Here is a 9553-nt window from a genome sequence, read left to right as displayed (position 1 = left end):
GCGCTGCCGGCGGCGCATGCGCGGCGCTGGCCCCGGCCCCGGCCCCGTGGCGCCGCAGCATGGCTGCCCGGCTGCTGCTGCGGGCGCTGCGGCCGCTGCTGCCCGGCCCGGCCCGCGGCTACGCCAAGAAGCCTGGTGAGCCTCGCCTGCCGGTGTCCCTGCACGGCCCGTGGCCCTGTGTCCCACTGCGCCCCGGGCCCCCGGAGCGTCGCGGCTGCAGCGCTGTCTCCTCCTCCCGGGACCTCCTCTGCCCTGCTTGCCGACCTCTCCCTCAGCTCCCGTCCGCATGCCCTGCGCCACCCTGTGCCTCCCACCCCCTGCCCCGTTCCTCTGCCCCGTCCTCGTTGCTGTTGCTGCTCGTCGCGGCGGCCGTGGCCTCGTCCCCTGCGCTCAGTCCTTGTCATTCCCCCGCATGCATCTCTGTCCCCCTCTTCACATGCCCTGTCCTGACTATGCCCTGTCCTGACCATGCCCTGTCTTAACTATGCCCTTGGCTCTGCAGCTCTGAAGTCCAAGGGCAAGAGCGTGGCAAAGGAGGCACTGAAGGGGCCAGAGGTGTGCACAGACCCTGCCATGCTCACCACCTATGCCATGGGAGTCAATTACTTCAAGGAGGGCCCAGAGGTGGCTCTGAAGCCTGACTCCGAGTACCCTGACTGGTAGGTGGTGCCCAGCTCCCCTTGCTGTGTGCAGAAGAGGTGTTGTACCCTCCCGGGGTGCACATTCCTACGGAGCTGCCATCCCAGAACGTCCTACACAGATGAGTGTAGGAGAGACTGTTCTGGGAGGAGGAAACTGCTGCTCTGCAGCCCAGAGACCTTCCCCAAGGGCCAGGAGAAGAGAGCAGGCTGTGCTGTGGATGTGGTTGATGAGGCCTCTGCATGTCTTGTCACACCTCCATCGCTCTGTGCCATGCTTGTGCCTTTACACTCCCTGCCACAGCTTCATATCCTCTCTGTATTCACCCTCAGGCTCTTTAAGATCCACCTTGGGCCCCCTAAGAAGCTGGAGGAGCTGGACCCTGACTCAATCGAGTATTGGAGGCGCCTGCGGAAGTACAACACATGGCACCGCAACAGGCTGAAGAAGGGCAAGAAGCTGTAGGCACTGCAGAGCCTGGGGCACGGGGGCTGCCCTGTGTGCCAGTATGGGTGGTGCTGGGCCCAGCTCCTGCTTTTGATCTCTTCTTTCTGTGAACAAATAAATCTCTGGTGAACCTGATACCTGTTGCAGAGGCTATGACAGACCCAGGCCCTCGGCAAGCTTGGTGTGGGTCACCCCTTGTGCCAGGGGCTTGTGAGGCAACACAGCACACAGAATCTTGGTGTATTTGCTTAAATAGAAGCTCAGTGTTATGTTTGTAGAGGGAGCCTGTGCCACCAAATGGGTCCTGCTCCTTGCTCTGTCACAGCCTGCAACTGTGGCAGCTGGGGCTTAAGGACCCCACAGCAGGCAGGGCATGTGGTGGGTTTGGGGTGAGGAATGACTCTACTGACTGGGTCCCCTGCAGGGGGCTTTGAGGGCTGAGAAGCTGGGGGAGCAGGTGGACTGGGACTAGGCTCTGACAGTGCTGTTGGGGCAGCAGGTGATTAAGGGGGGGACATAGCAGCCTATCGTGTTGGCAGCACTGCCACAAGCTTGTTCCTTCTCCGGCAGCAGGGTATGGACCCAGTGTGGCTGGGCTGTGGTGAAGGCTCCCTCACACTACAGGGACATCACTGCCCCAGCCCCATCTCTCCTCAGCTGGCTCCAGCCTGGCTGAGCTCTGCAGCTTCCCCTGGGCCTCCCATTCTGCTCCCCTGGCTGAGATGTGCCCTCAGGTTGCTGGTTCTCAGTCCTGGGCTCACTGCCCTGCAGCTCCTGCCTGGCCCTGAGTTAGGTTTTGAGGACACAGCAGCCACCCATGCAGCACTCCTGCAGTGAGGAAGGTGCAGTGGAGCCACAGCAGCATCCCCAGTGCCTCACACTGTGGCAGGGCTGGGGGGCTGTGCCCCAGGGAGCTGCAGGGTGTCTGGTTTGGCAGCTGCAGGGCCCGCCTGCTGCGACACAGGAAGCAGTGGAGGGAAGCAGAAGTGGTGTGCTGGGGCGGGGGTGCTGGGGGAGATCCTGGGCTGAACCCTCATTTCCTCTGCGTGGAGCTCACTGTGCACCTCGGAGCTGACAGGGCTTAGGCCGGGACGCATCCAGTGGTGAGTGCCGTGTCCCCACCATGCCCATCCTGCAGTTTGCCCTCCCTTTGCCAACCCCCAGCACGTTTAGACCCCCAAATCCAGCAGCAGGTGGGCAGAGGGAGCACCTGAGTCCCTGTCCTCTGTCTCCGAGCCCCCTGCTCGGGTGAGTGTCGCCCAGCCCCCACGAATGGGTTGGTCCTGGGGCTGAACACCAATCCAGGGTGGGTTGCTGGGGATGAACCTGAGGGGAGAAGGGAGCCTATCCCTGGGTGCTGACCCCACTCTGGGGTATTTCATGCCACTCTCCCCTCACTGCCAAAGGTTTGGCAGGGCCAGGGGAAGCTGAGGCGGGTCCCATGCCCAGCACCCCCATGTACCCTCCCCTGAGCACCATGTGGGCTCCTCGTGGCTCAGTAGGGCTCACACCGGCTCCAGAGCCAGGGCGGCTGCTGCTGTCCCACTGGGCTCTCTGCCAGGATAGAGCCCCCCAGACAGCCTTCCATGACAGGTCCTGTTCTCTGTGTCCCCCAGAAGGATGGGAATGGGGACAGGGAGCATTCCCCCTTTCCAGTTCCTTGGACCCCATAGTGTCTGAGCTCCAGGCTGGTGTTGCTTGCCCAAGGCCAGGGAGCAAGAGAGGTTCCCCATGCTGCTGTCACAGCTCTTGTCCTGCAGGCGCTGGGGGGGCTTGTGGCTGGCTGCCGGTGGTCAGGTCCCAGCTCTTGCCCTGGGAGGCCAAACCGCTGCCGGGCTCCTGCGGGGGGGTGTCCCAATGCTGGTGAGCTAACACCGGTGGCTCTCCAGTGCCATCCTGCACAGAGCCACAGCAGCACCTGCCAGTGTCCTGTGGGGCACAGGCACCTGTCACCCGCTGACAGCTTGTCCCCTCCATGTCCCCAGGCAGGGCTTGGACAGGATGGGGGACTGGGGCATGCCCCTCAACTCGCTGAGTGAGGAGGTGGTGGCTCGGCTCTGCGAGCTGCTGGATAACGCTGGGCGGGGCTGGCGCCGGCTGGCCGAGACGGCCGGGCTAGAGAAACGCTTCAAGTGCAGGTAGGGCTGGGGGGCATCTCTTGAGGGGGCTGCCTCCAACTGGGTGACTAAATGCATGTGAGCACAGCCCCACCATGGGCTGAGCCAGAGGTGTGTGTCCCCAGCCACCCCATGGTGGACTCAGCCCAAGCTGGGGGCACTGCCAAGTCTCCTGGCAGGGGTCCCCATCCTCCCTGGGGGCACTTGGGGTGTCTTGCAGTGCGGAGGAGCTGGAGATGTGCTCGCTGAAAGTGCTGGAGCCCCAGGGCAGCCCCACCCAGTGCCTCCTGCAGCTCCTGGCCGAGCGTGACTGCAGCCTCAAGTACCTGCTGGGCTGCCTGGAGAGGATGGGGCACACACAGGCCTGCCAGGTCCTCAGCAGTGCTGGTAGGGATGAACAGCAAGGTCCCATTAGGCTTGGAGAGGGACAGGGAGGGACATCAGCTCAGCATAAAGAAAGCAGGGGCAGATGAGGAGCAGCTCTTCCTGCTGGCAGCAGAGCCCTAGGCAAGAGGGGATGTGATGGATGCAGTACACTGAGGTAGGATAGGAGGTGGTGTGATGGGAGGTGGTTAGTGGGATGTGATGGAACAGGGTGAGCCAGATGAGATGAGACAGAACAGGCTTGGACAGGTTGCAGTGGGACAAGACAGCATGGAATAAGGTAAGGTGGGATGGGGCAGGACAAGATGGGATGGAGATGAGCAGAGTGGGGTTGGATGAGAGGGACCAGTACAAGATGGGGTGGGATGGCACAGAGTGGTACAAGGTAGGATGGTTGGGAAGGTTGGGACAGAGAGATGGCATGGCATGGCATGGCATGGCATGGCATGGCATGGCATGGGAGAGGACAGGCTGTAGTGGGCAGGCATGGGATAGCGCATGATGGGATTGGATGTGATGGATGGTGCGAAGCAGGGGTCTCAGCCAGTCCAGGCTGACCTCTCCTCTCCCACAGTCCAGGACATGATCCACATCACAGTGCAGCCAGAGTCACAGGTGGTGACAGAGGGGACACGGGTGTCCCTGACCTGCTGGGCAAGCGGCCCACCCGGGCTCGTGTACCAGTGGTTCTGTGGGAAGCAGGAGGTGAGGTTCTGCTGTGCCACATCAAGCAGGGCCCCAGGACCCTGTCTATGGCAAGGGCACCCAGATGGGTGGGAAGGAGCCCTCAATTCCATGGCCCTCTCCCATCTTGTAGGTGCCTGGAGCCACAGCCCCAGAGCTGGTGATTGACACAGCCACGCTGCTGGGCCAGCCTGAGTGGTACATCTGCAGGGTGAGCTGTGGGGCCACCTTTGCCTTCTCCAGGTGGGCCCACATCCAGGTGGATAAGAGCATCAGCCCTATGTCAGGTGGGTCCCAAAGGCTGGCATCCCTGGGCTGGCACCAGTGGGGCACTGCTTGCCCTCTTGGGACTGGTGTGGGTCCCATAGGGCATCACTTGGCTTCTTGTGCCCTGGCTCAGCCACAAGGGCTTGCTGGGGTAACAGTGCTCAAGGAGGAGATGAATGCTCTGTGTCCTCCTGTCTTGTGCAACCTGTGGGTGCCAGGGCCTGTAAGGGAGGGAGCTGGGGCCTGGGAGCAGCTCTGTGGAGTCCTGCTGTGGCTGGGTGTTGAATTTGCTGCTCTGTCCCCTCCCCAGCCAGTGGTTACTGCCCCACCATGGCAGGGCTGCAGATCCTGCGTCAGCCTCAACCGTGCCACCTGGCTGAAGGGGACACACTGGCACTGGAGTGCAGAGCCATTGGCAACCCACCCCCCCAGTACCAGTGGTTCAGGAACCGGTGCCCCGTGGAGGGTGCACAGGCACCCCGGCTCCAGGTACAGTGGGCCCCTCAGCATGGTGTGGCACGGCATGGCATGGCTTGGCATGGCATGGGTTGGCATGGCATGGTTTGGCATGACATGGTACAGTATGCCATCCCAGATGCCTGCTGTGTCCCCCTGGCAGGTGAAGCTGGTGACAACAGCTGAGAGGGGCAGCTACTCCTGCCGTGTGTTCAACCTCTTCCACGAGGTGTGGAGCCGAGAAGTGGATGTGGAGATTGGTGAGGGCCCTGCACAAACCTCCATGGCTCACCACCCCTTGTGGTCCTCCCTTGCCTGCCCGCTGGTTGTAGGGGGCAGCAGCCCATGCTGGGGGGCTCATGGGGCTCTCTGACCCCTTTGCTGCAGGCCCACGGCTCTTCGCCTCTGGAGGCTCCTGGCAGGAGGGGGATGGAGGTAGGTGGTGGCAGAGCAGGCAAGTCCCTGCTGCTCTGCCTGCTGTGCTTCCCAGACGCCGTGGAGCTGCAGGGAGGTGTCCCTCTCTTTCCAGGCTCCCCAGAGTGCAGCAGCCCTGGCCAGCTGTATGGTAAGAGCCTGCCCAGCAGGGGTTGGTGGTCCTCTGAGGCTGTGACCGTCCCTAGTGTCACCACTGGTGCTTCGGGTGCAGCACACCAGGGAGAGTGAGCCAGAGAGGCAGGGATGCCACAGGGCACCTCAGTACCCAGGGATACTGGGGGATGCTCCGTGGGATGAAGGTAGCGGCGACAGCAGGAGTGTCTGGCTCTGTCCTCAGCGCCTCCCACTCCTGCCCCTGCAGCCACCGACAAAGTGGCCCTGCTGATTGGCAACATGCACTACCTGCACCACAAGCAGCTGCGGGCCCCCATGGTGGACGTGCATGCCCTCAGCGCCCTGCTCCGCCAGCTCGACTTCAAGGTGGTCTCCCTGCTGGACCTGCGCAAGGCGGAGATGCAGATGGCTGTCAACGAGTTCCTCCTGCTCCTCGACAAGGGAGTCTACGGTGTGCAGCAGCTGCTGAGGCAGCTCTAGCTGGAGCGGGAGCCGGGGCAGTTGTGCTGCTGGGGTCTTGGAGAGCAGCTGGGCAAGAAGCAGGCACTGGCAGGTCAAGGGATGCCAGCTGCTCTCCACCTCTCCTGCCAGGGCTGCTCTACTACGCCGGGCACGGTTATGAGAATTTTGGCAACAGCTTCATGGTGCCCATCGACGCACCCAGCTTCTACACCTCTGCCCACTGCCTGTGCGTGCAGCAGGTCCTGCAGAGCATGCAGCAGCGCCACACCAGCCTCAACATCTTCCTGCTCGACATGTGCCGCAAGAGGTGACCCAGCCCTGGCCACCACCTGGGCACTCCTTGCCACTTCGGGAGGTCCTGGCACCGGGGTGCCCACGGGTGCTGGTTTCTGGGGCAGCAGAGTAGAGATCCCTGAGGGCCCATCCATACCCTCTGACTTTGGATACCCCAAAGCATCACAGCCCCAGCTGAGCCAGCAGGAGCCACAACGTGTGGGCAGAGGGACACAGGGAAGAGCCCAGGGTGCCTTGTGGGGAGTTCTGAGAGGGTGGCAGGTCCCAAGCTCTGCCCAGCGGCACTTCTCTTGCAGGAACCTCAACGATGACATCATCCCGCAGGTGGAGGCGCTGCAGGTCACGGCCAACATCGTCTTCGGCTACGCCACGTGGGTGTCCTCCCTGCCACCCCCAGCATGGGCAGAGGGCATTGCTGCCTCAGGGCAGGGGCTCAGCCCAGTTCTCAGATTTTCGCACCTCTGCTCCCTGTGCTCAGTGCTGCTGGGCAAGCAGCAGCCCCCTCAGTCCCTCACAGGGCAGGGAGATGCCCATGGCACTGCTCAGCTTTCAGCAGCTCCTGTGGGGATGCAGCCTTGAAGCTTCCCGGGGCACAGGCATTTCAGCTAACGATGCTTTTGGCATTTGCCTGTGGCTCCCACCTCTCCCAGCATGGTTGATGGGAGCAGGTAGAGTCGTGGGTGCCTGGCTTTGGCTTCTGCATGGCTGTCAGCCCAGTGGGGCAGCCCAGTTCCCAGGGGAGTGACAGAGCCCAAGACAGAGCCGACCACTGCCTTGTCCCCACAGGTGTGCAGATGCTGAAGCTTATGAGCTGAGCCAGGGTGAGCTCTCCAATGGCATCTTTGTCACCTTCCTCAAGCGCTGGCTGCTGGAGGATGAGAAGATCACAGTGCTGCTGGACAAAGTGGCCGAGGGTAAGTAGGGATCCTGCAGCAAGGGACAGTGACCCCCTTGGCAGCCCCCATCAACCCCTCCGTGCCCCCTGCAGACATGGGCACGCTGGAGATCACGCGAGGCCGTCAGGCACTGGAGCTCCGCAGCAACCTGTCAGAGAGACGAGCGCTGACAGACCCCATCCAGCCCCTGGGCCAGGATGAGTCATCTGCCAGGAACCTGCAGTGGGCCAAGGCTCATGGTGAGAGTCCAGCATGGCCACCCTGCCCAGAGCTGGCAGTGAGGGGGCAGTGCCGAGTCACAGGGGGAGGTGGCAGGCAGCACATGCTGTGTTTCTCCCACACTGGAGGAGAGTAATCACCAGCACAGAGTTGCCAGCCTGTCAGAAGCATCAAGTTGGCATTCCTGCCAGGGTGATCCCAGCCCATGGTGCAGCTCCAGCCCAAGCACCAGCCCTGTGCTCTCTGTGCCCTCCCAGTGCTGCCGCAGAGCCAGCACCTGCGCTTCGAGTGCGGTGTCCACGTGCAGCTTGGCTTCGCCGCAGAGTTCTCCAACATCCTCATCATCTACACTCGTGTGGTGGCCACCCCCAGGGACATCGCCAGGTGCGAGGCCAGGCTCACAGACATGCCCCAGGTGGGAGAGTGTTGCTGCAGCCTGTGCCCCGACCATGCCAGGGAATGGGTGGGGATGCTCATGGTGGCTTTCATGGCTGGATGCTGTCTGTGGCAGGAGCTGGATGTGGACCTGAAGTGCACCAACAAGGAGAATGCGGAGGAGGTGGGCAGCCCTCTGGCACCCACCTGGAGCCTTGGATGCCCCTCCTGCTGCCTCTACAGCCGGCTCTGTGGCTTGCAGAAATTGCGGGTAAGAGCTGCGCTGGGTGGCGGGGCACAGCGCGGCCACAGCCCGGGACCGTTGCCCATGCTGCTGCTGTCCTTGCAGCAGGAGCTGGCATTCACCGTCTGCCTGCAGTATCGCTACCATGGCATGGATGACTTCATGGAGGAGAGGCAAAAGGTGAATGTGGGGAAGCCTCTCATCGCAAAGCTCAATCTGCAGCTGGCAGCCTCCTCATCGCCGCCTGGCAGCCCGCTCTCCACCTCTCCCCTGGGCAGCTGGGGGGTAACAAGTAGCTCCTGGGTCAACACTCCCGAGGAGAACCTGACCCCTGAGGTCCCCAGCTCCCACACCCTGTAGAGGAACAGCACAGCCCCCACCTTGTCACTTCAGTCCCAAGTCTATCCTGCCAGGGGCCCAGAGGCTGGATGTGACAAAGATGACATGTGCAGAGGTGGGCACCAGGAGGGGGTGAGCTCCATCCTGGCTTGTGCCAGGGGTTTTTGGGCTTAGTGCATGACGTGGCTGGGACCTTGGCACAGGGGACTGCAGCTCAGTGCTGCCCCATGTATACAGCATTGCCATTGCAGGTACAGAGATTACCAGGCCCATGTTTCCTGGCACAGAACTGCCAGCCTCACATGCCCTGGCATGGCAGTGCTAGCCCCATACACCAGGACAGTGCCACCACCATGTGCCCAGGACACTGATAGCTCCGTAACTCTGGACAATGACAGACCTATAAACAGGGCACTGCCAGCCCCATGTCTCCTAGCATGGCAGTGCCAGCCCTGTATCCCAAGTCGGTGCCAGTGCCACATGCCAGGACACTGCCTGGAAGCCTGGGGGGCAGAGTGCCCAGACCCCACAGCTCAGCTGGCACGAGGCGTCATGCTGGGGCAGGGTTGAGCTTGTTCAGGCCTAGGAGAAATAGAGAGAAATAAGAAGATTAGGGGGAAAATCCCGCGGGAGGAGATTAGAGGGGGTGGGAGTTGGAGGGCTCCTGCTCCACCACCAGGCTGGGAGAACTCCTTGGTTTCCCCCAGTGCTCCCAGAACCACCCAGTGCTCCCAGTACAACCCCAGGTGCAGGACTGTGCCAGCCCTGCCTGGGCGGTGAGCGGTTTCAGAAGAGACCTGGGGTCTAGGGGGGAAAGCTTCCCATTTCTGGGCTTTGACCTCAAAGCAGAGCCCTGCATGGCGACAGCCGCAGCCGATGCGTGCTCCACCGAGCCCGGCTGGGGCAAGCGGAGAGGGCAGGGCGGGAGGTTGAGCGCTGCTGCGGCTTTTCTGCACGGCAAGGAGGGGTTCGGGGCAGAAAGGCTGTCGTTTGGCTGCTCCACGCAGGGCGCAGCCCCAGGACACCCGTGGGGACAAGAAGCAATCGATCCTTCTGGTGGGGGTACCCCGGCACCCCCTTCGCGGTGCCCTGGGCCGTGCCAGTGCCACCCCATACAAATCAGACCATGTAAATAATTTGCAGCCCCCCGCCCCCGCAAGACCCAGGAGCCGCATCCTCTG

The 9553-nt window shown here is 62.4% G+C and overlaps 2 protein-coding genes across 2 annotated transcripts; both read left to right on the top strand.

Moving 5' to 3' along the window:
- Window positions 1-31: 31 nt before the first annotated feature.
- Window positions 32-1211, top strand: MRPL54 (mitochondrial ribosomal protein L54). Its single transcript, XM_054175207.1, has 3 exons — window positions 32-135; window positions 503-659; window positions 972-1211. The coding sequence occupies exons 1-3, from the start codon at window positions 60-62 to the stop codon at window positions 1102-1104; spliced, it is 366 nt and encodes a 121-aa protein (XP_054031182.1). The 5' UTR covers window positions 32-59; the 3' UTR covers window positions 1105-1211.
- A 1876-nt stretch (window positions 1212-3087) lies between these two features.
- Window positions 3088-8406, top strand: LOC104308582 (mucosa-associated lymphoid tissue lymphoma translocation protein 1-like). Its single transcript, XM_054175166.1, is given in 17 exon segments — window positions 3088-3224; window positions 3424-3590; window positions 4162-4292; window positions 4405-4562; window positions 4849-4912; window positions 4914-5027; window positions 5158-5254; window positions 5382-5429; window positions 5524-5559; window positions 5791-5994; window positions 6135-6312; window positions 6596-6670; window positions 7086-7213; window positions 7288-7434; window positions 7672-7829; window positions 7926-8060; window positions 8139-8406. Coding segments are annotated over 17 exon segments (2232 nt in total). The 3' UTR covers window positions 8394-8406.
- The last annotated feature ends 1147 nt before the right edge of the window (window positions 8407-9553 follow it).

Source organism: Dryobates pubescens, chromosome 31 (assembly GCF_014839835.1).
Source record: "Dryobates pubescens isolate bDryPub1 chromosome 31, bDryPub1.pri, whole genome shotgun sequence".
Lineage (NCBI taxonomy): Eukaryota > Metazoa > Chordata > Aves > Piciformes > Picidae > Dryobates > Dryobates pubescens.
Note: the sequence above shows the minus strand (reverse complement) of the source record. Positions and strands in the feature narration are given on the sequence as shown.

Bases quoted from the DNA above. Each gene is read 5' to 3' on its own strand.
- MRPL54 (XM_054175207.1), top strand. From the start codon at position 60: ATGGCTGCCCGGCTGCTGCTGCGGGCGCTGCGGCCGCTGCTGCCCGGC. The intron at 136-502 runs GTGAGCCTCGCC...TTGGCTCTGCAG, and splicing joins CGGCTACGCCAAGAAGCCTG to CTCTGAAGTCCAAGGGCAAG. The intron at 660-971 runs GTAGGTGGTGCC...ATTCACCCTCAG, and splicing joins GACTCCGAGTACCCTGACTG to GCTCTTTAAGATCCACCTTG.